This window comes from Mesoplodon densirostris, chromosome 15 (genome assembly GCF_025265405.1).
Source record: "Mesoplodon densirostris isolate mMesDen1 chromosome 15, mMesDen1 primary haplotype, whole genome shotgun sequence".
Lineage (NCBI taxonomy): Eukaryota > Metazoa > Chordata > Mammalia > Artiodactyla > Ziphiidae > Mesoplodon > Mesoplodon densirostris.
In genome coordinates this window covers 8,075,833-8,102,180 of record NC_082675.1, presented here as the reverse complement: position 1 = coordinate 8,102,180, position 26,348 = coordinate 8,075,833, and the positions used below count along the sequence as shown (strand labels likewise).

At 47.3% G+C, this 26,348-nt stretch overlaps 1 protein-coding gene and 1 pseudogene across 2 annotated transcripts in view; one reads left to right on the top strand and one right to left on the bottom strand.

The window, feature by feature from the left end:
• KDM2B (lysine demethylase 2B) overlaps positions 1 to 26,348 on the bottom strand; it is a 124,508-nt gene that overhangs the window by 93,781 nt on the left and 4,379 nt on the right. The window contains exons 3-6 of one of the 2 annotated variants that reach the window (XM_060118163.1): positions 26,171 to 26,249; positions 24,930 to 24,976; positions 4,276 to 4,454; positions 3,973 to 4,079 (exon numbers count right to left, since the gene is read on the bottom strand). In XM_060118163.1, coding sequence (XP_059974146.1) covers positions 3,973 to 4,079; positions 4,276 to 4,454; positions 24,930 to 24,976; positions 26,171 to 26,249 — 412 coding nt within the window. Of the gene's footprint in view, positions 1 to 3,972; positions 4,080 to 4,275; positions 4,455 to 24,929; positions 24,977 to 26,170; positions 26,250 to 26,348 lie in introns of those variants that run through there. The other variant, XM_060118164.1, reaches the window with a different exon arrangement.
• Positions 9,735 to 10,413, top strand: LOC132503193 (ferritin light chain-like; annotated as a pseudogene).

Sequence of the window (26,348 nt, the reverse complement as noted above, 5' to 3'; positions counted from 1 at the left end):
GTTTTTGGTTTTGTTTTGTTTTGTCGTGCCGCACAGCTTGTGAGATCTTAGTTTCCTGACCGGGGATTGAACCTGGGCCCTCGGCAGTGAAAGCACAGTCTTAACCACTGGACAGCCAGGGAACTCCCCAGGTCTAAGTTTTGACACAAGCTCATTCAAGACTCTGAGCCAGAATCACCCAGCTAAGCCACACCCAGATTCCTGCCCTACAGAAGCTGTGAGCTGATGCTGCTAAGACATAAATTTTTTTAAGTTGTGAAGTTTTAGGGTAATCTGTTATGCAGCAATAAACAACTAATACAGGGGTACTTCCAAATCATTGTCACTGTTTGTACGATTATGGAATTTTCCAAGACAAATAATTCTGTACAGCCAAAACATTTCTGTGGGGCAGCAATTAGGGGCAGTGGGGGAGGTCATGGCAGAAATGCATTGGTGCAGCTGATATTCAGCCTACCCTGTCATCATCTTTTTCCTTTATCCTGCTTCTTCATGAAGCTTATCACCTCCTAAATTATATTATTCACTTGTTTGCTGGCCTGTCTCTTCTCCCAGCCAGAATACAAACTCCATGAGAAGAACTTTGTTTATTCACTGTATTCTACCAACTACTTAGAAGAGTGTCTTGCACAAAATACAAAGTAAATGCAGCAAGAGGTAACTAATATACTAGTATACTCTTTTTCTTTTTTTTTTTTTTTTTTGGCCATGCCATGCAGCTTGTGGGATCTCAGTTCCCCAACCAGGGATCGAACCTGGGCCACAGCAGTGAAAGCACCAAGCCCTAACCACGGGACAGACCGGGAATTCCCACACTAGTATACTCTTTAGAAATCTCTGTCTCCCACAAAGTTGCAACTACCCCTTTGACAACTGTCTCCACCCCTTGTCTTAAATAACTGAACCAAAACCCGTTAATATTCCTAACCCCCTCACCATGATCAAACGACATAAATCCTGGAACCAGGGAGAAGTCAGTCATGGGTTTGTAACCCTCCTCTCGTCCCCCCTGCAAACCCTCAGTTCAGGTGGCCCTTCAGCTGTCTCCACTCTCCAGGCACTTCCAGCATGGAGGCTCTGTGATTTCTAGAAAGTGTCGTTTTAATTAAATTCCAAAGAACCATTCTATGATCCCAGAGGACTTCATCATCATGGGATTTTTACCTTGCTTATTAACTGAAATCAGCATTCTTTTCAGCCGAACAAGTGGACTACTTCCAAGGTGACAATTTCCTTCCTAACAAGGTTCAAATCCTATAACAAGTTCCCACGGCCACTGACAGGGTTTGTAAGTCTATTTGCCACATAGTCCAACCAATAGGTCCAAGACATGTGGTTCTAGAAAATTGTGTGTGAGCCTTTTTCTGGTAATTAGATAGAATTCTCAACGTATTAATAGAGCTTACTATTTAAAGGAATCTTTCAATAAAGTGTAGAATATACTGAATATCTCAGAGAGGCAAAGTAGATATTAATTGAAATCTGTTACCCAAGGCTGTCTATTTTACCTTCCTAAATACATGTCCTGTTTGTCCTGTGTTCTCCTCTAACTATCATCTAGATGATGCAGTGGTTCCTCATACCAGTCTGCCCCCACCTCCTTCAATCCACTCGGCAGCTGCAGAATTTGCAGAATACAAATCTGAACACATACCTCTCTGCTTAAAATCTCAGAGGTTTCCGACTGCTCTTAGGAGAAATACAGACCCCTCGCTATGACACTGTCAGGCCCTGTCAGCCTGACCCACCCCGCATCCTGCACCACTGACCTTCCCTTGATCTGCTCCAGCCCCACTGGCCTTTCTTTGGCAAGTCCTTCAGCCCCGCCCTGTCCCCAGCCCTCCCCACCATCCCAGGCTCTCTGCACACAGCCAGAAAAGCTCTTCCCAGGCCTCTTCACTTAAGTAACTCCTCTCCCCTTTAGGCTGCAGCTCAGGGTGGCCTTCCCTGCCCTCCCTATCCCAGTGAATCCCCCAGTACACGCTCCCATAGCACCGTGGGTCTCTGCCTTGTGGCCTCATCACAGCTGCAAATTTCCATTTGTTTCTCTGACGGTTGGACTAACATCTGTCTCCTGAATAGACTGTAAGCTCCGTGAGGGCAGGCTGCTCATGTGGTTTTCTCCCTGCTGTGTTCCCGGTGCCCGACACCAATCAGATGTTCAGTTTATAGGCTGAATCAATCAGTCACTCAGTCAACGAGGGTCAGGACCTGCCTCTCACTAGTCTGAATCTCACACCCTTTCCTCAAGCTCTGCCTCCGGGATTCCATCAAGGACCTTGGCACTTGCCTACTGCCATCCCTCCCCCACTTCCATCCCATCTCCTCTGTCCTTTAAAGCCCAGGTCAATACCCCCTCCAAGATGATTTCCTGATGCCAGCAGCCCAAAAGGAGTCCTTCTCTCCCCATTTGCCTTCTGGGAACCTGTTTCCCTCTGCCAAGGATGAGAGCTGCACATTACCCTCATGTTAATGGCACATTCTCCAGAAGATAGGGGCTTTTTCTCCTGTTCACCTTTTACTTCCCTGTTCCAAGGGCTCCATACATTTCAATGTGATCGGATCGGAACAAAACAGAATTGAGGGCTTCCCTGGTGGCACAGTGGTTGAGAGTCCGCCTGCCGATGCAGGGGACACAGGTTCGTATCCCGGTCTGGGAAGGTCCCACATGCCACGGAGCAGCTGGGCCCATGAGCCATGGCCACTAAGCCTGCGCGTCTGGAGCCTGTCCTCCGCAACAGGAGAGGCCACAACAGTGAGAGGCCCGCGTACCAAAAAAAAAAAAAAAAAAAACAGAATTGAAAACCCTCCTACCAACCCCTCCTTGAGCCCAATCTTTCCCTTTGAGGCAGCCCAGATCCAAGGGGTGTAAAGAGCTTCAGCTTTGAGGGTAGAAAAAAATGTCTGAGAGGTAATTAAAGAGAGAGAGAGCTTGAAAGCAAAACCTTGAGAAGCCCAGGGCCAGCGTGCTGGCCTCCCTTACAAAGCCCGGCACAGAGTTTGCATTCAATATGCGCTGAATGAAGGGCTGAGTGAATGAAAAGTTCACAGCCTTTAAGCTCCTGGGGTCACTCCTGGCAGCGGGGCTGAGCAGAGAGATGCTAATGGATTTGGAGTCACCAGAGCTAACTCTTCTAGGAAGCCCAAAGCAATAGCTCTGCCGGGGCCACCAGCTCCTCCTTCTCATTGTGACGATGGAAACACAGAGGGCCTGAGATGGTACAGGCCCCAAGGCGACTTCCTCATGCCAAGGGTCCGCCACTCAAGTCCTAGAACATGGAAGGTGCTCGTAGCTACCTCTGCCCATGTTAAATAATCAGTCTCAGGACTTACTGGTCCCACCACATGTAGTGATGTCCCTGCAATTAGATGTGGCCACCTTCCCAGCCCACCACCAACCTCCCGCTTAGAGGGCACCGTGTCTCTAAGGAATGTCTGGTGAGGAAGTGGCTCCTGGCTTTTTTCAGGTAAGGTTCTTCTCAATCAGAGGTCCCAGGTCTCAAGAGCAGGAAGCAAAAAATACCAGACCCCTACCCAGCCCTTGGCAAAAGTAAAGTGTCCATGGCAGACTCCTAAAAATCCACTCCCAGGACACGCTGTCACTTGGAGGGAGAAGATGAATGTTTGACAAGTACACATACACACACGCACGTGCACACACACACAAAGATGCACACAGAGATGGTTCCCATTACTCTTCCTCCTCTTCAGATCACATCCCTCCAGGGAGAGCTGGCAGGGAGGCCAAAGAACTATCTGGATGGAGAATCCAGACCCGGAGCAGAACGCAGAGCCCCTGCATTCCAGGGAAGCAAGATGCCAACCTGCCCACACCAAGGACCCCCAGCCCTCACGTCCCAGCAGTGACCCCGCAGGGCCCTGGCCTCAGCCCAGGCTCACTTCCAGCCCCCGCCCCCCACAAGGCTGAAAGCCACCCCCTCCCAGGCCCCACCGCCAGCCAGGCAGTCTTACTTCTTCACTTTTGGGTACTTCATCTCTGCAATGGCATTCGTGGCTTCCGTCTGCTTCTCCTTCAAGTGCTGGGGCCACATGTTATCCACCCAGTCCACCAGGTCTACCTGAAATCCAGCCAGACCACCGTCAGCGCCTCCTGGCTTCGAGTGCCCTTAAGCTGGACCCCATCACCACACCTCAACCCTCCTCCCGCTTCCAGACGCCTCCCGCCCTCTCCCTGGGCCAGCGCAGGCTGGCTTCGCGCAAGACAAGGAGGCGGAAGGTGGCCGGGGAGGGGACCGCAGCCGCGGGGGCGCCTACCACGGTGGGACGCTTGACCAAGTGCTCCAGCTTGGTGTGGCTGAACTCAAGGCTGATGACGTTGTACAGCTTGTCCCGCTGGGCCTCGGGCGTCTCATAGTATCGCACAAACTGGGACATGCTCATCTCCGTGCCTTTCTGGGTGTTCACGTCCATCACATCCACCAGCCGCCGGCTACCTGGGGGCAGAATCCACAGGCTGGTGGCTCCAGCCAGCTGGGGGTGCAGATCCTACTTGGGAGGCCCCGTAAAACAAAACCTGCCCCTGCCCTAGCATCCCCCATATGCCTCACCCTACGCCCTGTCTGCTCAATTACCTGGTCCTATCAGTTTTCCTCACCAAGTCACTCTCCGATCTTAAAACGAATCGCTCCCCAGTCCATCTGCTTCCCTCCACCACAACTAACTTGCCCCAAAATGCTCAGTTATCGAGCTGCAGAGCTGGGATTTGAAGCCAATTCCATCTTATGCTAGAACCCAGGTTCTTAATTCTTTTTTTTCTTTTTTTTTTTTTTTTTTTGCGGTACGCGGGCCTCTCACTATTGTGGCCTCTCCCGCTGCGGAGCACAGGCTCAGGACGCGCAGGCTCCGCGGCACGTGGGATCTTCCTGGACCAGGGCACGAACCCGTGTCCCCTGCATCACCAGGAGGACTCTCAACCACTGCGCCACCAGGGAAGCCCCAAGGTTCTTAATTCTTAACCCCCAAGCCCCACGTCTGCCCTATGCAATACTGAATCTTGATCACATGCTAAGGGTGAAAAATGATCCCCGCCTTCAGTGGCTGGCTTGTGGCCCCACAGATCCAGGGAAGCCTTGGAGAACCGCTTTGTTTTTGAGTCAGGAGTGCAAATCCACCAGGGGGCATCCCTGAACTTTGCTGGAAATGCTGGCCATGCTCTGGGCAATGCTGGCTCCTTCCTTACCAGGGCTCCTGGAACAGGTGGGCTCTGCTCAGCTGTTCTGGAAAGCCCACCTGTCAGAGAACCTGCTATGTTAGAGTGGGGGAGGGGAAGAGAACAGGCCCCCAAGCTCTCTCCGCTTCCTGGCTGGCCTCCAGCCTTCCACCTCCCCTGCCTCTCCTCCCTCACCTTGCTCAGGGTCCCACCTGCAAAGCCCCCTGAGGAAGGGGATTTGCTGGGCAGGTAGGTGATGGGAATCACAGCCCTAGAGGCTGGTGCAAGTCGGCATTAAAGGCCTGGAGCTCAGCTGCCCCATCAGTACAATACAGTGGTTAAGCTAAGACTCTGTGGGTTTGAACCCCAACTGGACCTCGGACCTCTTAGCGTCTCTCAGTTTCCCCATCTGTAACATGGGACAAAAATGGCAGCCAACCTATGGGGTTGTCCTGTGACTTAAATGAGATAACGTACATGAAACATTCCTGAGAAGTGCCTGCAAGTAGGAAGTGTTACCTAACTGGACAATTTCATTTATAATTACAGGTGGAGAAAGTGACGTGGTGGGAAATCAGAGCCAGTTAAATCCCTGCCAGCCAGTCCAAGAGGACAGACCACTTACCATCCTAAAACATAACCAGGACGGCTAATGGGGGGGATGGGGGGGGTTATGAGGGGTGATGAAAATGTTCTAAAATTGACTGTGGCAATGACTGCACAAACTCTGTGAACAAATGAAAAACCATTGAATTGTACACTTTAAATGGGTGAATTGTATGGTATGTGGATCATAACTCAGTAAAGCTGTTATTAAACAAAAACACTAGGCACTAAATGACCAACAAAGTTGGCTTTTCTAAAAAATATTTTTTTCTTTCAAAAGTCTCCTACCCACTTAAAACATACCTAATAAAAAATATAAATTATTCAGCCATAAAAAGGAGAGTACAGGGCTTCCCTGGTGGCGCAGTGGTTGAGAGTCCGCCTGCCGATGCAGGGGACACGGGTTCGTGCCCCGGTCCGGGAAGATCCCACATGCCACGGAGCGGCTGGGCCCATGAGCCATGGCCGCTGAGCCTGCGCGTCCGGAGCCTGTGCTCCGCAATGGGAGAGGCCACAACAGTGAGAGGCCCGCGTATCACCAAAAAAAAAAAAAAAAAAGGAGAGTACAGACGGTCCCCGACTTACCATGGTTCAACCTAGATTTTCTGACTTTAAGATGGTGCAAAAACGATACACACGCAATAGAACTGTACTTGGAATACTGAATTTCGATCTTTTCCCGGGCTAGTGATACGATCCTCTCTTGTGACGCTGGGCAGCAGCAAGGAGCCGCAGCTCCCAGTCAACCACAATCACAAACAACCGAAACACTTACAGCCATTTTGTTTTTTCACTTTCAGTACAGTATTCAATACATTGCATGAGCTTTTCAACACTTTATTATAAAATAGGCTTTGTGTTAGATCATTTTGTCCAACTGTAGGCTAATGTAAGTGCTCTGAGCACATTTAGGGTAGGCGAGGTGAGGCTATGAAGTTTGGTAGCTTAGGTGTATTACGTGCATTTTCAACTTACAATTTACAATGGGTTTATTGGGATGTAATCCCATCGTAAGTCGAGGCAGATCTGTCCTAGTGATACATGCTACCACATGGATAAACCTAAAAACATGATGCTAAGGGAAAGAAGCCAGACACAAATGGTCACGTGTTGCATGATGTCATTCATATGAAATGTCCAGAATAGGCAAATCCACAGAGACGGAAAGTAAGTGAGTGGTTGCCAGGGGCTGGGAGTGAGGGAATGGGAGTGACCGCTAAGGGGTATGAATCTCCTTTCGGGGTGTTGAAAATGTTTTAGAACCAGCAGACGGTATAGTTGCATAACACTGTGAATGTACTAAATGCCACTGAATTGTACATTTTAAAATGATTAATTTTGGGACTTCCTTGGTGGTCCAGTGGGTAAGACTCTGCGCTCCCAATGTAGGGGGTCCGGGTTTCATCAGGGAACTAGATCCTGCATGCCGTAACTAAGAGTCTGCATGCTGCAACTAAAAGATCCCACGTGCTGCAACCAAGAGTCCACATGCCACAACTAAAAGATCCCACATGCCCACATATAAAGATCCTGCATGCCGCAACGAAGATCCCACATGCTGCAACTAAGACCTGGCGCAGCCAAAATAAATAAATATTTTAAAAAAAAGAAGAAAACTGGAAAATGATTAATTTTATGTTATGTAAATTTCACCTCAATAAATTTTTTTTTAAACACAATTCTTCTCCTGAACAGAAGAAGGATGTGGGTAGAAAAGGCCTGTTTTTTACTTTTTTGAGCACTAACAAGGCTTCCAGACCCCTTCTCCCCAACACAATCCCCAGGGCTCCCTGTGCACCCTCGCCCCACTCTGCTCCTAGCCAGGTGCAGGTCCCCACCCTCAGCCAAAAAGGGAAGTCAGGACTTGGAGTGGTTAGAGTCTTGAGGAGCAGCTGGGGCTGAGCGGGGCAGGAGGGAAGAGGCCTGGGGGTGGGAGAGGCTGAGGGGCTGTATCTGGAGCGCTTCTAAGCATAGCTTCCTCGGTGTGCAGGGAGCTCCCTCCAGCTCCCCAGGTGTCCTGGAAGCCTCAGCTGGTGGGAGGAGTTGGAGTGCGAATAGAGGGAGGAGGAAGGAAAGTCGGTTCTTCTGGGTGCCTGGGCTCCATAAACGTCCAGGGAAACACAAGTGCACCAGTAACCGGATTCAACCCCGCTGGGTTCCAGCCCACAGGTGAGGATGAGAAATGCAGGAACATTAGCACACTTCCTAGGGAAGCAGAACAATACGGACTGAAGTGACCGTTGGCTTAGGAGTCTGACGAATCTGAGATAAAGGCCAGCTCTGAAGCAAACAGCAGTTGAGGAAAAGTTTCTCTCCATAAATATATGCCAGCCAATAAATGGCAAAGGAGGGACTTCCCTGGTGGTCCAGTGGTTAAGACTCCATGTTCCCAATACAGGGGCCCCAGGTTCGATCCCTGGTCAGGGAACTAGATCCTGCATGCAGCAACTAAGAGCCTGCATGCTGCAACTAAATATCCCGCGTGCCGCAATTAAGACCCTGAGTAGCCAAATAAATAAATAAATAAATTTAAAAAAAAATTACTCTGTGCTTCCACTGCAGGAAGCACAAGTTCAATCAGATCCCTGACTGGGGAACTAAGATTCCTGCATGCAGTGTGGCATGGCCCAAAAAAAAACGGGGTTGGGGGAGGAATGACAGAATTAATTAGACCATCACCACTTTGCAGCCCCTGATAAAATAATGGAGATAGACATCAATGACTGCTAACAACAGAGAGAGAGAGGGAGAGAGAGAGAGAACCTAACATGTGCCTCCTGATGGATCTATGAGGCAGTCAGAATAAAATGAATGAACTAATGAATGAATTAGTGAGAGAGACAGACTCTGAATCTGATCAAGCATCTATATCCAGCTACCAATTTACAGAAATGACAGAGAATGGAAGAGCATGTTAAGCTACTCCAAGGCAAAATCCAGGCAATGAAAAATTCTACAGGTCAAACAATCCAAAGGGAGATGGAGGGAGAGCCCAGAGATGATTAATAAGAGACTGAAAAGGCACCTCAACCAATCACAATGCAAGACCATTATTTACATCCTGACTCATACAACTGTTAAAAAAAAAAAAAGTAGGGGGACATCCCTGGAGGCAGAGTGGTTAAGAATCCGCCTGCCAATGCAGGGGACATGGGTTGGATCCCTGGTCCAGGAATATCCCACATGCCACGGAGCAACTAAGCCCGTGTGCCACAACTACTGAGCCTGCGCTCTAGAGCCCACGAGCCACAACTACTGAAGCCCACGCGCCTAGAGCCCGAGCTCCACAACGAAAGAAGCCACCGCAATGAGAAGCCCGCGCACCACAACCAAGAGTAGCCCCCGCTCACCGCAACTAGAGAAAGCCCGCGCGCAGCAATGAAGACCGAATGCAGCCATAAATAAATAAAGACCACTTTAAAAACAAAGTAGGGGGCTTCCCTGGTGGTGCAGTGGTTGAGAGTCCGCCTGCCGAGGCAGGGGACACGAGTTTGTGCCCCGGTCCGGGAAGATCCCACATGCCGCGGAGCGGCTGGGCCCGTGAGCCATGGCCGCTGGGCCTGCGCGTCCGGAGCCTGTGCTCCACAACGGGAGAGGCCACAACAGTGAGAGGCCCGCATACTGGAAAAAAAAAAAAAAAAAAAAGTAGGGACTTCCCTGGTGGTCCAGTGAGTAAGACTCCGCACTCCCAATGCAAGGGGCCCAGGCTGGATCCCTGGTCGGGGAACTAGACCGCATGCATGCAACTAAGAAGTCCGCATGCCACAACTAAAAACCTGGTGCAGCCTAAATAAATAAATAAATATTTTTAAAAAAGAAAGTAACATTTATGCTATATATGAAACAACTGGAAATTTGAACAATGGATATGGATATTTACTCATTTTAAGGAATTTTTAAAATTCCTTAGTTTTTAAGGTTCCTAGTTTTTAAAAGACCAGGTGTGGGAGTGCACTCCATGGTCCTGAGGATCTGTCTCTTGCTTCAACGTTTGGAAGGAACAGACTCAGGGACGCCCCTTCCCCCAGCCTCCAACCACCCTCCAGCCATTTTTCCAGTGGTAACCTTCAGAACGAGCCACTCAGGCATCCGGGGCCTCCAGGACCAGCCAACGCCATTTTTTGCGCTTAGCTCCTTATTACCGATCAACTGTGAGCTCCCAGATGCGTCAGAAATATTCCACCGCAGTGGAGGCTGCCGTCAACCGCCTGGTAAACATGCATCTGCGGGCCTCCTACACCTACCTCTCTCTGGGTTTCTATTTCAACGGTGACAATGTGCCAGGGGGAGGCTCTGGAGTGCGTGGGCCACTTTTTCCACGAATTGGCAGAAGAAAAGCACGAGGGCACCAAGCATCTCTTGAAAACGCAAAACCAGTGTGCAGAAGCCATCCCAAGATGAGTGGGGTAAAACCCAGGACGCTACGGAAGCCACCATTCTCATGGAGAAGAACCTGAACCAGGCCCCTCTGGATTTGTATGCCCTGGGTTCTGCCCAGGCAGCCCCTCACCTCTGTGACTCCCTGGAGCCACTCCCTAAGTGAGGAGGTGAAACTCATCAAGAAGATGGGTGACCACCTGACTGACCTCCGCAGGCTGGCTGGTCCCCAGGCTGGGCTGGGCCAGGATCTCTTTTAAACACTCACCTTCAAGCAAGACTAGGAGGCTTTGAAGCAGCTTTTGAAGAGCCCCTCTGGTGTCAGGGCTTCTGCCTGAAGCCTCTCAATGCAGCCACTAGGCAGCTTTTTAACCACCTTGGAGCCCTCTCCCAAGCCTTGGACCAAATGGAAACAATTAAGCTTTTTGAGGAAAAAAAAAAAAAAAAGGCTAGGTATGATAATGCTATTGTGATTACGTTTTTAAAAACCCCTGCTCTTGTAAATCAACTATACTATACACATTTAGAACTATATACTGAAAACTTTTGGGATGAAATGGCATGATATCTCAATATGCTTCAAATATTGCACAAAAAGAGGCAGTGGATGGGGGGGATGGAAGGGGCAAGACCACAGATTAATGGGTATTGGGGCTGAATGATGGGTACACAGGAGTTCATTATACTTTGTCTATTTTTTTTTTAAGATTTTGTGATCGAATAGAATTTTTTTCTTAGTTGTCTACTTTATACATATGAGTGTATACATGTCAATCCCAATCTCCCAATTCATCCCCCCACCCCCCAACCCCGTCTGTCTACTCTTGTTACTTTTCAAAATTCTCTCCAATCAGAAGTATTTTTATAAATTCCAGCTGTTACTAGCTCTATGGCTTCAGGGACTCACTTACCCTTTCTAGACTTGGACGGTCTTTATTCGTAAAACGGGCCCTTCAATGTAAGAGAGTCTAACACCACGTCTGGCACATGGTAGGGTCTGCAACACATTTACACACCAGCTACTAAGCAGGTATGGAAAGGTCCATGTGTCTCTGAATACAAAGTGAAGAGGGTCCCAATCAGACAGAAAGGGAAAGGGAGCTCTTTCTCCCCAATATGTGGACTTCTCAGAGAGACCAATTTTAGCTCTGAAGCCACAGCCCCATCCAGGTTCTTTATGCTCACTTCAAGAGCCAGGCTGGAGGCATAGGTACCTGACTTTTTCTCCATCAGTGACGGCTCACAGGAGACCCCAGAATGAGCAGTGGGAGCCTCAAGGGCCCCTGGGACAGTGCCTAGAGCCCTGGACTGAGCCCTAGTCCCAGCAGCCCTGACTGCCCCTGCTCTAGGCCTCAGCTGCCGCACATGAAAAGGCAGGAAGAAGTTGGCCTTTATCATTTTTTTTTTCGTTGCCGCAGATCTCTTCCTTCAAACAGAAGCTTTGATGAGAGCCAAATACATAAATAAAAACAAGCAGCTCAGGCTGAAGCGGGAAGGGGGTAGGCATTCAGAATTCAGAGCTGGATTCCTGGGATTTCCCTTTGAAAACCACTGGGTTAGGTCATTTTTAGGTCCTCTTCCAGGGCCAACACACTGATTTTTAGCCTAGTTTTTTTTCTAGTTACTTTTTATTGGAGGATAGTTGCTTTACAATGTTGTGTAGCCTAGTTCTTAAATACTCAGATCATATCCCTTAAATATGAACTGGGCAGAGTAGAAGGAAGGAAGAGGGAAGAGATGGAGAGGCTTGCCCAAGGGGTCACTGGGGACACTTGAGGCCTGCCAGTCCCTTCCAGTCTGAGCTGGGAGATTAAGCACCAGGCCTCCATCTTCTCAGGTTCCAGTCCGGTCTGCCACTGGCGGCAAAGGGGAGCTGGGCATAAGTGCTGGGTCTCTGAGCAGGAAGCTCAGCCCCGGGCAGGAGGCAAGTGGCCCAAAAGGACAGAAGGGACACATGAGTGCTAAGAATGGAATGCGGTACTCCAAGCTCTGGGGAGCAGCCACCCCTGGGGCAGGTGACAGGGACAAAGTGCCTTTTGGAGCCTGCAAGGGATCCACAGCGCTGAAACTCAGGCTCCTGAAGTCAAGGGGTTACAGGAGAAATTTTCCACGTCAGAGCGGTGGCTGGGGTTCCTAAGTAGGCCACCTGCTCAGCAGCAGCCCCTCCCCTCCTCATTGGTCCTCTGAGCTCACAGGCTACACACACATCCAACAAATTCCAGCTGCAGAAATTAATCCATGGCCCCATGGCCCTTGCTTTGAAGGCTCCCTCAGTCAGTTCCAAGAGCCACGGGCTCAGAGCCGGAAGGAGGCTGTGGAAAGTCACCTTGAAGGCTAACAGAAAGCCTGCACGGGCACTGACCCCAAACCCCCACTGAGCCCGCTCTTCAGAGACTGCACACAAGTGTCCCACATCATAGTTCTGGAACGTTCTCTATCATCCTCAAGTTTCTGGACTGTTTTGTTTCTGCTCCTTGGGAATATCTCCTCATCCACCTCGTAGAGCCAGAGTTTATTATCAAGAGCACCGGCCACGGTTCAAACACTGCTCCACTGCTTCCCAGCAGTGAGGCCTTAGGTATATCCCTGAACCTCTCTGGGCCTCAGTTTCCTCACCTGCAAAGTGGAGATAATAGGACCCACCCTAGTGGCTTCACACAATTATTGGAAGCACTTTGTAAACTTAAAAGTGGGGATCCTAGTGAAAACGCTGTCCCAAACTGAAGGTGCAAGGGAACAGGACAGAGAGGACACAGGGCTGAGTCACTGCACAACTTGAGACAAATCACTTCCCAGATCTAGGCCTCAGTTTCCTCTTTGTGAAATAAGAGGATGCTTGCAAAAGTCCGCAGGTTTTCCCTAAGCACTAATATCTTCTGACCCCCTCGCCTTTTAAAATTATCCCCAAGACAGGGAATTCCCTGGTGGCACAGTGGTTAAGAATCCGCCTGCCACATGCAGGGGGCACCGGTTCGATCCCTGGTCCGGGAAGATCCCATATGCTGCGGAGCAACTAAGCCCATGCACCACACAACTACTGAAGCCCGTGTGCCTAGAGCCCGCGCTCCGCAGCAAGAGAAGGCACCGCAACGAGAAGCCCTCACACTGTAACGAAGAATAGCCCCTGCTCGCCGCAACTAGAGAAAAGCCCGTGAGCAGCAACGAAGACTCAACATGGCCAAAAGTAAATAAATAAATAAATAAATTTTTTAAAAATGGGGCTAGTGATAAATAGGGTTTTATGTGATTGGACAAAAGAAATATAAGAAAGATCTTCAGCTTATAACAAGATCTTAGTAAACAGTAGTTAACACTATTACTTACACTCTGAGGACCTACCCCACAGGGGAGTGATTCCTATTAGGCAAATAATGGGCAGAAGCAAATACAGTTTCCCTAGGCCCCGAGCACAATCAAAATCAAGGTTTTGGTTATAGAGCATTAGATTTCTAGGAAAAGGGAAACAGAACAAATCAGTGAGGCGGGTGTTTCTCTTAGAGAGAATACATCATACCTGAGAACATAACTGAACCCCTCTGAAACCCTCCTCCCGTGGGATTCTCAGCTCTCCTGACCTCATGTACCTTCCCCTCCTAGCATTTCTATCTGTCCTGTCAGGTGGATGCCTCCCCCACATAGCTGTCCAACCTTAACATCACTGCTGAGCTCAAATTTAAAGTGTCTAGAACTGAACTCATCTATAACCCCACCCAAGTCTACTTTTCCTCTTGGGTTCTGTTACAAGCATCACTTCCAAACTGCTGACATTCAAACCTATGTTTGAATCTGATGTGCCATCTACTGTCTGGGCAACTTACAAGTAACTTCTCTCCAGGCCTCAGTTTTTCTCACGTGTGAAGTGGGAAAGCAAGACTAGGGGAGTTCTAAAAACTCTTCCAGAGTTTAAATTTTTTTATTTTATTATTATTATTGGCAGCACCACACGGCTTGCGGGATCTTAGTTCCCCAACCAGGGATTGAACCTGCATCCTCGGCAGTGAAAGCGCAGAGTCCTAACCACTGGACCTCCAGGGAATTCCCTAAAATTTTTTGAAGTCTATGATTTTTTTTTTTTTTGCTGTACGCGGGCCTCTCACTGCTGTGGCCTCTCCCGTTGCGGAGCACAGGCTCCGGACACACAGGCTCCGCGGCCATGGCTCGCGGGCCCAGCCGCTCCGCGGCATGTGGGATCTTCCGGGATCGGGGCACGAACCCGTGTCCCCTGCATCGGCAGGCGGACTCTCAACCACTGCGCCACCAGGGAAGCCCGAAGTCTATGATTTTAAACCAACTTTAAAAGGTCTAGGAAGGAGGGAGGGATAAATTATAACAAAGGGAGCTATATCCAATATCTTGCTTTTTTTGTTTTTTTACTTTTTTTTAATCTTCATTGGAGTGTAATTGCTTTACAATGTTGTATTAGTTTCTGCTGTACAACAAAGTGAATCAGCTATAAGTATACATATATCCCCATATCCCCTCCCTCTTGAGCCTCGCTCATACCCTCCCTATCCCACCCCTCTAGGTCATCACAAAGCATGGAGCTGATCTCCCTGTAATATGCAGCAGCTTCCCGCTAGCCATCCATTTTACATTTGGTAGTGTATATATCCAATATCTTGTAATAACCTATAATGGAAAATGTGTGTATATATATATATATATATATATATATATATATATATATATATATGAATCACTTTGCTATATACATGAAACTAATACAATATTGTTAAGTCAACTATACTTCAATTTTTATTTTTATTTATATTTATTTATTTATTTTTTTTTGCGGTACACGGGCCTCTCACTGTTGTGGCCTCTCCCGTTAAGGAGCACAGGCTCCGGACGCGCAGGCTCAGTGGCCATGGCTCACGGGCCCAGCCGCTCCGTGGCACGTGGGATCCTCCCGGACTGGGGCACGAACCCGCGTCCCCTGCATCGGCAGGCGGACTCTCAACCACTGCGCCACCAGGGAAGCCCTACTTCAACTTTTAAAAAAAGATTAGGAACTTCCCTGGTGGCGCAGTGGTTAAGACTCCGAGCTCCCCATGCAGGGGGCCCTGGTTTGATCCCTGGTCAGGGAACTAGATCCCACATGCATGCCACAACTAAGAGTTTGAATGCCACAACTAATGAGCCTGCCTGCTGCAACTAAGACCCAGAGCAACCTAAATAAATAAATACTAAAAATAAATATTAGTAAAAATAAAAATAAGGTCTGGGGGGGCAAGGATAAATTGGGAGACTGGGATTGGCATATACACACTACTCTATATAAAACAGATAACTAATAAGGACCTACTGTATAGCACAGGGAAACTCTACTCAATACTCTGTAATGGCCTATATGAGAAAAAGAATCCAAAACAGAGTGGATATATGTATACATATAACTGATTCACTTTGCTGTACACCTGAAATTAACACAACCTTGTAAATCAACTATACTCCAATAAAAATTTTAAAAAAAACAACAACAAGGTCCAAAAAATAAAATAAAAATAAGGTCTGGGGACAAATCAGCTACCTTTGATTTCTAAGGAGTGAGAATTTAGTCTTCTCCCTAAACACAGACAGTCAAGGGCAGAGCCCATGTCTGACGAGTCTCAGCACCTCCCACAGGGCCAGACACAACACAGACACCTGGTAAATTTGTGAGTGAAGAATGAATGGAGGGGGCTTCCCTGGTGGCGCAGTGGTTAAGAATCTGCCTGCCAGTGCAGGGGACACACGTTCAAGCCCTGGTCCGGGAAGATCCCACATGCCATGGAGCAACTAAGCCCGTGCGTCACAACTACTGAAGCCCGCATACCTAGAGCCCGTGCTCCACAACAAGGGAAGCCACCGCAGTGAGAAGCCCGCGCACCGCGACGAAGAGTAGCCCCCGCTTGCCACAACTAGAGAAAGCCCGCGCACAGCAACAAAGACCCAATGTCAAAAATAAATAAATAAATCATTTATAAAAAAAAAGAATGGAGGAGGGTTAGGATTAGAGTAGGAAGTCATAAAGCAAAAGCATGAGCTTTGGAAGCACCCGGGGCTGGGTTTGGATCCTGTCTCCACCGCCCACTAGCTATGTGAGCAGCTCCCTCTGAGCTTCAGATCCCCCATCTGGAAAACAGAACATAACACTTACTTTATGATTACTGGTGAGGACAAAATGAGGTCATATGGTAAACATACAGTAAAAGACAGGTGATTACTATTCTAATGGGATGAATAAATGAATACTGAATGAGGTGATTTGTCATGAAGATTTTTTAAGAAAAGGGGCCAAAGAAAGCATCAGTTGGCTTGGGTACCCTCATTAGACAGAAATACAATAAAGAGGTAGTATGCAAGTCTCCCCATAGCCATGGGCCCTCCCAACCCTCAGTGACATAAGTACAGACAATGAGTGGGGACACTGTACTTTATGGATACATTTTCTCAGAGGGTTTAAAGCATCTTCAGAGACAACAAGAATTATCTCTTCCCCAATCTCCCTATCCCCCCAACTCCCAACCCATAGATGTGAAAATATCCCAGTCTTTTTACGTGAACTCTCCAGAATAGCGATCCTGGGGGTGGGGGGGCACAGATTACAGCATCAAACAGACCCACACAAATGCAGTCACCTGATTCACAACAAAGTCACCTGATTCAGTGCCATGGGGAGGGGATGTTTTTTCAATAATGGTACTAATCAACTGGATATTTATATAGGAAAAAAAAAGGATCTTGATCCCTATCTCATACCAAACACAAAAATCAATTCCAGATGAACTACATATGTACATGTGAGAGTTCAAACACTAAAGCTTTTCAAGAAAAACATATGAATATCTTTGTGATCTCAGAGTATGCAAAATTTTCTTAATTTGATGAGACACAAAACAAACTAATGGACCAGAAAGAGCTAAGTGTTCTATGTTAAAATTAAGACTGTCTGTTAGTTCAAAGACATCTTTAAGAGTGTGAAAAGTAGGAGATGATTTTGGAATATGTACTAACATCCAGAATACAGAATACAGAAAGAACCTTTATGTTATGGGCTGAATTGTGTCCCCCAAAATTTATATGTTGAAGTTCTAACCCCCAGTAACTCAGTAAGTAACCATATTTGGAGATAAATTCTTTAAAGAGGTAATTAAAATGAGGTCTTTAGGGTGGCCCCCAATCCAGTAAGACTGGCGTTCTCATAAGAAGAGGAGATTAGACACAGATACAAACAGAGGGAACACCATGGGAAGACACAGGGAGAAGACAGCCATCTATAAGCCAAGGAGAGAGACCTTCAAAGAAACTTAACCCTGCTGACACCTTGATCTTGGACTTCCAGCTCCAGAATATGAGAAAAAAATTTTCTGTTGTTTAAATCATCCATTCTGTGGTACTTTGTTATGTTTGGCCCTAGCAAACTGATACACCTTACAACCAATAAGAGACAATCTTTACCATAAACAAAACAAAAAGACAACCTGCAGACTGGGAGAAAATATTCACAAATGATGAGACCAGCAAGGGCTTAATTTCCAAAATATACAAACAATTCATACAACTCAATATCAAAAACAACAAACAAACCAAAAAAAAAAAAAAACAATCAAACAATGGGCAGAAGGGCTTCCCTGGTGGCGCAGTGGTTGAGAGTCTGCCTGCCGATGCAGGTGACACGGGTTCGTGCCCCGGTCTGGGAAGATCCCACATGCCGCGGAGCGGCTAGGCCTGTGAGCCATGGCCGCTGAGCCTGCGTGTCCCGAGCCTGTGCTCTGCAATGGGAGAGGCCACAACAGTGAGAGGCCCGAAGACCTAAACAGACCTTTCCCCAAAGACATACAGATGGCACGTGAAAAGATGCTCAATATCACTAATTATTAGAGAAATGCAAATCCAAACTACATTGAGGTATCACCTTACACAAGTCAGAATGGCCAGCATCGAAAAATCTACAAATAATAAATGCTGGAGAGGGTGTGGAGAAAAGGGAACCCTCCTACAACATTGGTAGGAATGTAAATTGGTGTAGTCACTATGGAGAACAATATGGAGGTTCCTTAAAAGACTAAAAAACAGGGGTTTCCCTGCTGGCGCAGTGGTTAAGAATCCACCTGCCAATGCGGGGGACATGGGTTCAATCCCTGGTCCGGGAAGACCGCACATGCTGCAGAGCAACTAAGCCCATGTGCCACAACTACTGAGCCTGTGCTCTAGAGCCCAGGAGCCACAACTACTCAGCCCACATGCCACAGCTACTGAAGCCTGCATACCTATAGCCCATGCTCCGCAACAAAAGAAGCCACCACAATGAGAAGCCCGTGCACCACAATGAAGAGTAGCCCCCACTCCCTGCAACTATTGAGAAAGTCCGCGCGCAACAAAGACCCAATGCAGCCAATTAATTAATTTATTTATTATTTTAAAAAAGAAAAAAATCTTAAAAAAGAAAAAAAGGGACTTCCCTGGTGGCACAGTGGTTAAGAATCCGCCTGCTAATGCAGGGGACACGGGTTCGAGCCCTGGTCCAGGAAGATCCCACATGTCGTGGAGCAACTAAGCCTGTGCGCCACAACTACTGAGCCTGCGCTCTAGAGCCTACGAGCCACAAGTACTGAGTCCATGTGCCGCAACTACTGAAGCCCATGTGCTCTAGAGCCCGTGCTCCGCAACCAGAGAAGTCACTGCAATGAGAAGCCCGTGCACCGCAACGAAGAGTAGCCCCCGCTTGCCGCAACTAGAGAAAGCCCACACGCATCAACAAAGACCTAACGCAGCCAAAAAATTAATTAATTTTTAAAAAACCACTAAAAATAGAGTTACCATATGATCCAGCAATCCCACTTTTCTGGTATATATCCAGAAAAGACAGAAAGCTCTATTTAGAAAAGATACATGTACCCCAATGTTCACAGGAGCACTATTTACAATAGCCAAGACATGGAAATAACCTCAGGGTCCATCAGCTAATGAATGGATAAAAATGTGGGGTGTGTGTGTGTGTGTGTGTGTGTGTGTGTGTGTGTGTGTGTATAAAAATATATATATATATACACGCACACACAAAATGGAATATTACACAGCCATTAAAAAGAAAGAAATAATGCCATTTGCAGCAACATGGATGGACCTAGAAATTATCATAGTAAGTGAAGTAAGTCAAAGACAAATATTATATTATATCAATCATACATGGAATCTTAAAAAATGATACAAATGAACTTATTTACAAAACAGAAACAGACTCACAGACATAGAAAACAATCTTATGCTTATCAAAGGGTAATGTGGGGGAAGGGATAAATTAAGAATTTGGGATTAATAGATACACAGTACTATATATAAAATAAATAACAAGAACCTACTGTATAGCACAGGGAACTATACTCAATATCTTGTAATAGCCTGTAATGGAAAAGAATCTGATACACACACACACACACACACACACACACACACACACACACATATAGGTATAACTGAATCACTTTGCTGTACACATGAAACTAACACAACGTAAATCAACTATACTTCAATAAAAAAAATTTTTTTAAATAAGAAACAATCTTTAAAATAATGAAGAAAAGTCTTGATCAAACATTTCATAAAAGAAGATATCCAAATAGCAAATAAACATATGAAATGGAGCTCAATTTCATCAATCATTAGAAAAATGCCAAGTGCAACACAGTGAAATAGAACTATACTCCCATCAGCATGGAGGCATGACTACAATGAACATGATGAACACACCAACTCTGGGTAAGGACATGGCGCAATCAGAACCAGAACAATCCGCTGGACAACTACTTGACAGGATCTACTAAAACTGAATATATATGTAAATTCTGACCCAAGCAATTCTGCTCTTAAGTATATGCCCAACAGAAATGCATCCATTTGTTCACCAATCATGCCTAGAAAGTTCATAGCAGCACTATGCATACAACCTTAAACTGGCAGTTACCCAAGTGCCCACTAATAGAATGAATAAATCAATTGTGAAATAATCACATAATGGAAAACTATATAGCAATGAAAATAAATCATCTACAACTGCACACAACAATATGGATGAATCTCGTAAACACAAGGTTGAGTGATAAAACGCCAAAACCAAAAGAGGACAGACACCCTGTATGATTCCACTAACACAAAGCATGAAAACAGGCAAAATTCATCCACACCATTAGAAGAAGTCAGGACAACAGTGGAGGGAGTGACTGGATGGGAATTCAAGGGGGGTTTGATCCTGGGCTTCCAAATACCCTGGTGTGTTCAATTTGTTAAAATTATACAAATTTTAACTACAGGATTACTATATGTGCACTTTTCTATATGTATATTAGACTTCAATAAAAAGCTTTCATTTTAAGCGTACAGTGCCAAAGAAATGGAAAGTGCCACTTTTTGTTTTGGTTCTTTAGAGGTGAGGAGATAAAAACAGAGGCTAGATGCCTGTCTTCCAGTGGGCAGATAAACAGGGCTGAGAGAAAAAAGCCCAATTTTAGGAGATTAGAGAGGAGTCTGTAGCCCCAGGTTGTGGCCTAATAGCTGGCTGTGCACCACCCGCTTCTCAGACAGTTGCCTCCCAAGATACAGGGCCTGGGGAGGGGACAAGAGGCTGGAAGACAGGCTGAGATCCTCCACTAACTTCAAGGGATGGTCCAGCCTCCCCCATACTCTGCCATCCACAGCAGAACTTTCATTTGTGGGAATTCCCTGGTGGTCTAGTGGTTAGGACTCCACGCTCTCACTGCCGAGGGCGTGGGTTCAATCCCCGGTCGGGGAACTAAGATTCTGCAAGACATGCGGCATGGCCAAAAAAAAAAAAAAAGAAATCCCATTTGTGTTAGGGACATGGTTACATCACCCAGCAACCCTGAGGAGTCACTCCTTCCCCATTCTCAGTCCACATGGTTCAGCTGGGCCGGGTGTGGGGTTTTGCTCCCCATTTTTGCTGCCATGTGAGGAGAAACTTGCCGGAGAATGAAGCAGAAAGAGGAAGCAAAATAAAAGGGAAGCAAAAATGCAAAGTAAGAGCCAAGACCTTGAGATCTTCTTGGAGCACCTAGATCTAGAAACGCCTAAGGTCACATCCTGAACTTATTACATAAACCGCTGAATTCTGTTTTGCTTAGGGCAGATAGAGTTACATTAGTCACTTATGTCACTATGACGAATCTTCCCCTTCGCCACTCTCCAGAAGCCTGTGTGCACTCTCAGTGGGAATAATCCTACCTGCTGCTAACTGCCATTACAGGCATCCCTCACGGTGCTATACCTTTACAAAGCACTTTCATATTCACCAATCCGTTCGATCATTACAGAAATGCCGAGAGACGTAGGCTGCAGGTATTACTATTCCCACTTTTTTGGGGGGTTTTTTGGCCGCATTGTGCGATATGCGGGATCTTAGTTAGTTCCCCGACCAGGGATTGAACCCGTGCCCCCTGCACTGGGAGCAAGAAGTCTTAACCACTGGACACCAGGGAAGTCTCACTATTCCCGCTTTCTTTGCCATCCTAGACTTTTTTGAGAGCTGGCAAGGACGTCAGGACCATCTAATTGAATCCTCTTGCTCTCACAATGAGAAGAATGAGGCTCAAGGAAAGAGGCAGCCTGGATACAACCAGGGAATAACAAAACTACAAAGGGCTTGAAAATTCTTCAAAAGCACGAGGGCAACATTACTGAGACTGTGATGTTCCCTGATCCCCAGATTTGAGAATCTGGCTTTAATCCTTGTCCATAAAGAGAACTTCATTGGATCCACATCCTGCCATTAGAATAATAATGGGGACCATTTCGTCATCCGCCATAATGCTAAGCATTCATTCATTCTCTTACAGGATCGTTCTTTGAGGCAGGTTCTGCTCTCAGCTCCATTTTGCAGCTGAGGAGTAGCTTGCGCCAAATCACCCAGCCGAGTAGCAGAGCTGAGTCCCAACAACAAAGGCTGGGGGTGGGTTGAGGCACCAGAGAGAGTCACCTGTGCCAAGATTTGATTTACGGGGTCCATTGCCCCATCTTCTGCTCACTGCTGGAAGGCTGCCTCCTTCTGTTCTGATGTCCACTTCCTTCAGCATTTCTAGAATCCAGCTTTTAAAAAAAAATCTATCTCCTGAGCAAGCCCTCACCAGTTAACTGAGATCCTTCTGTCAACAGCAGCACCTCCTTATAGCCAACTGATCCTCCTTCTTCTTTTTCTTTTTTTCCGCCACATGTCATGCGGGATCTTAGTTCCCCAAACCAGGGATGGAACCCGCACCCGCTGCAGTGAAAGTGCTGACTTTTAACCACTGGACTGCCAAGGAAGTCCCTGGTTCTCCCTTCTGAGTTAACACATCTCTGGGTCAATAATTCAGGCTGGGGACTTCCCTGGCAGTGCAGTGGTTAAGAATCCGCCTGCCAATGCAGGGGACATAGGTTCGAGCCCTGTCCGGGAAGATCCCACATGCCGCGGAGCAACTGAGCCCATGCACCACAACTACTGAGCCTGCGCGCTAGAGCCCGCGAGCCACAACTACTGAGCCCGTGCGCCACAACTACTGAAGCCTGCACGCCTAGAGCCCATGCTCCGCAACAAGAGAAGCCACTGCAATGAGAAGCCCATGCACCGCAACGAAGAGTAGCCCCCACTCGCGGGAACAAGAGAAAGCCACGGGCAGCAACAAAGACCCAACACAGCCAAAAATCAATTAATTAATTTAAAAAATAATAATAATAATTCAGGCTGGATCTCTGCACACCTACTGGTCAGCTGCCCTCATTCTCCATACAACCACAAGAGTCAGCTTTTATAGAACTTAAATCAGATCACATTACTTCACACCCACCAGGATGGCTAGCATCAAAAAGACAGACAAACACACACACAGACACACACACACACACACAAGACAGACAATAACAAGTGTGGGTAAAGATGTAGAGAAATTAGAACCCTCGTATGCTGCTAATGGGAATTTAAAATGGCGCAGCTACTTTGGAAAACAGTCTGGCAGTTCCTGAGGAGATTAAATGTAGTTACCCTATGACCCAACAATTCCCTTCCTACATATATACCCCAAAGAAGTGAATATGTATGTTCACACTAAAACTTGTACATGAATAGTCAGAGCAGCATTATTCATAATACCCAAGAAGTAGAAACAACTAAAATGTTCATCAACAGAGGAATGCGTAAACAAAACGTGGTCTATCCATATAATGGGATACTGATCAGCCTTAAAAAGTAATAAAGTACTGAGACATGTTACAACATAGATGAACCTCGAAAACATGAGGCCAAGTGAAAGAAGCCACACACAAAGGACCACATATTATGATTCCACTTATATGGAATATCCAGAAGAGACAAACCCACAGAGGCAAAAAGCAGATTGGCCATCAGGGGATGGAAGGAGAGGGGAACTGGGAGGTACAGGGCTTACTTTGGGGGCGAAGAAAATGCTCTGGAATTAGTTAGTGGTAATGGTTGCACAACATTGTGAATATATTAGGAACCACTGGGGAATTCCCTGGCGGTCCAGTGGTTAGGACTCGGCACTTTCACTGCTGTGGCCCCGGTTCAATCCCTGGTCAGGGAACTAAGGTCCTGCAAGCCAGGCAACGTGGCCAAAAAGAAAAAAAGAACCACTGAATTGCACACTTTAAAATGGTTAGATGGTGAATTTTATGGTATATGAATTCTATCTCAATTTAAAAAATATTTTTAACTCCCCCCCCCAAGAAAATAATCAGATCACAAAGCTACCGCCTCATCACACTTTAAAACTCCCCAGTGGCCTCCCATCACCCCAGCAGTTAAACCCATATTCCCCACCAGGGCCTAGAAGGTCCTACGTGGGCCTGGCCCTGCAACTTCTCCCACCTCTCCTACTACTTCGTCCCCTCACTCCTTCCATTCCTCCCCCACCCTTTGCCCTTGTTCATTCCTCCATCTGGAATGTTCTTTCCCACAGCTGGCTTCTCATCAGTCAGGTCTCTGTCCAAATGTCCTCATCACCTCCACCCAGAGGCCCTCCCTGACCACCCCCCACCTAAAACAAAACACAGCTCCAGCAAGCTCCATCCCATTACCTTGCTTTACTTCTTCATATCCCTTATCACCCTCTGAAAAGACGTAAATTTTTAAAAACTATTTATTTCTTTGTTGCCTGTCACTCCAACCAAGAGGGCAGGGATCTTGTCTGTCCTGCTCACAGCTCTGAATTAGCCTACCACGTAGGAGCGACTTGAGAAACACTTCTGGAAAGAATGGATGTATTGACCAACTTCCTGTAAAATCCGAAAGGCAGCCCACTACCTGGTCAGGAGTCCGGGGCACTCAGTGAGTCCAGCCAAGCTCTGTAGGTGCTCAGTGCCAAGCCCTGCCCTAGACGTGTATGGAACCCTGAGGAAGCAGGAAGAATGATCCCTCCCCTTGAACGTTCTGAAAGTCTTTCAGGGGTCACACAGCACCCAGTGTTTACCCAGCAACCCACAAACAAACGCAAAGGAGAGATCTAAGATTGCCTTGATGACACCCAAGCTGGAGGCTAGGGTCCAAATCAGCCTCCTAAAACTGCACTGGCAAACACCCTCTAATACAGCTTCTTACGGCTTTGCAATCTGACCTGTTCTCCAGAATGAGACGGCTGCAGCTCACACCTGCTCCTGCCTCCTCTCATGGGGACTTTCTTTTCAGAGGCAGTTAAATATCCAAAGAGGCAGGTGGTACAGGCCTCGTCCCCCGCCACTACCACGCCCCCCCAATTCAGCATCTCTGGGCCACGCACACACAGCAACTTACCCACTAGGAGTTTGACATCTCGGACTGTGAAATCAGGGTCAGGCATCCTCGAAAAAGAGGAACACAGACATTTGATGAGAAGAAATAACAGGGTTAGACCCAACAATGGGGGCAGAGGGAGGCCATTTTTCCAAGAGAGTTGCCTGGTTCTCATGCTGGGAATCCAAAATGGGATAACTCAGCGGGAGGGTCACCCCCCAAACCGGTCAGCAGCTTCCTCACCTCAACGGCAGACCAAACCCCTCACTCTCCCTGACACCTGACCTCAGTGTAGCTACAGAGAAGAGGATGGACAACCACTGTCCCCCTGCCACTTATCCGGGGAAGACTGAAGTGTACTGTCAAGGTAAGCGCCAGAGTTGGGCGTTCAAACGCTTGCTTTCTTTTAGGGTGGGTAGCCCTCTCTGTGGCTCCTCTTCTAGAAAATACTCTCCGTAAGGAGTTGTATGGAGGGTGGGAGGGACCCCTTTTAAGTTTAGAGGAAAAAAAAAAATATTGCACCAATTCCAGGGATTTGGTGACACTGGTTATGATGACCGAGATGAGGTGCACTATTAATTAATAGTGATGCCAAAGGTTTAACTTCTGTTGGTAGGAATGACTGGCGGTAGATGCTGCGGAGAGAGGGAGGCTGTGATGAAGCCCTCGGCTTCCTCCCCATCCCCTGCCCAAGGGGCGGAAACCTGTTCTTCCAGCCAGCCTCCGGATGGATCTCTCCCCCAGCGGAAGCTCTGAAGAGAATGTAAACCAGACAAGACACCATGCGAGGCAGGTACTGGGGAGAAGAGGGCCTAGCATCCTAGGAAACACACCCTCCACAGAAAAGGGCCAGTTTCCCACACAGTGCAAGTCTGAGTAGAAAACATGCATGTAGGAGTCCTGCCTCTGGGCCCAGAAGCTGGCCAATCCCTTTGCAGCTCAGGCCCTGCTTCAGTGTCCTGATTCAGGGGGAGGACACAGTTCTCTTCAGGAAGTCACTGCGTGTAACTGGGGTGGGTCAGGGGAAAAAGTCCACGCTGTTTAAGTACTCTCCATCCAAATTCTCTGAAAATCCAGACTCATCTTTAAAGAGTTTTTCCCCTCTGTCAGGCCTTGAACAAGGAGATACAATCCCCAAATAATGAAGAAAAATCCTTCTCGGTGATGAGAGGTAAGGAAAAGGGTGGAAGAAATCCATCCCAAGCAACAAACTGTGTTAGGGAAGCAGACAGGGGAAGAAGCAATTGGTTTCAGCAACTTACTTAATTCCCAGGCCATCCTTTTCTCGAAATATCAGGGGAACTCTGAGAGCTTCTCTCTGCACGTACTCATAGTTGAAATCTGTTTGGAGATTGGAATTAAAACAGGTTGGTTAAGTCCTGAAGGAGCAAATGAACCATGATCCATTGGTTAGGGGAAGAAAAACGATGGAGGAAGCGG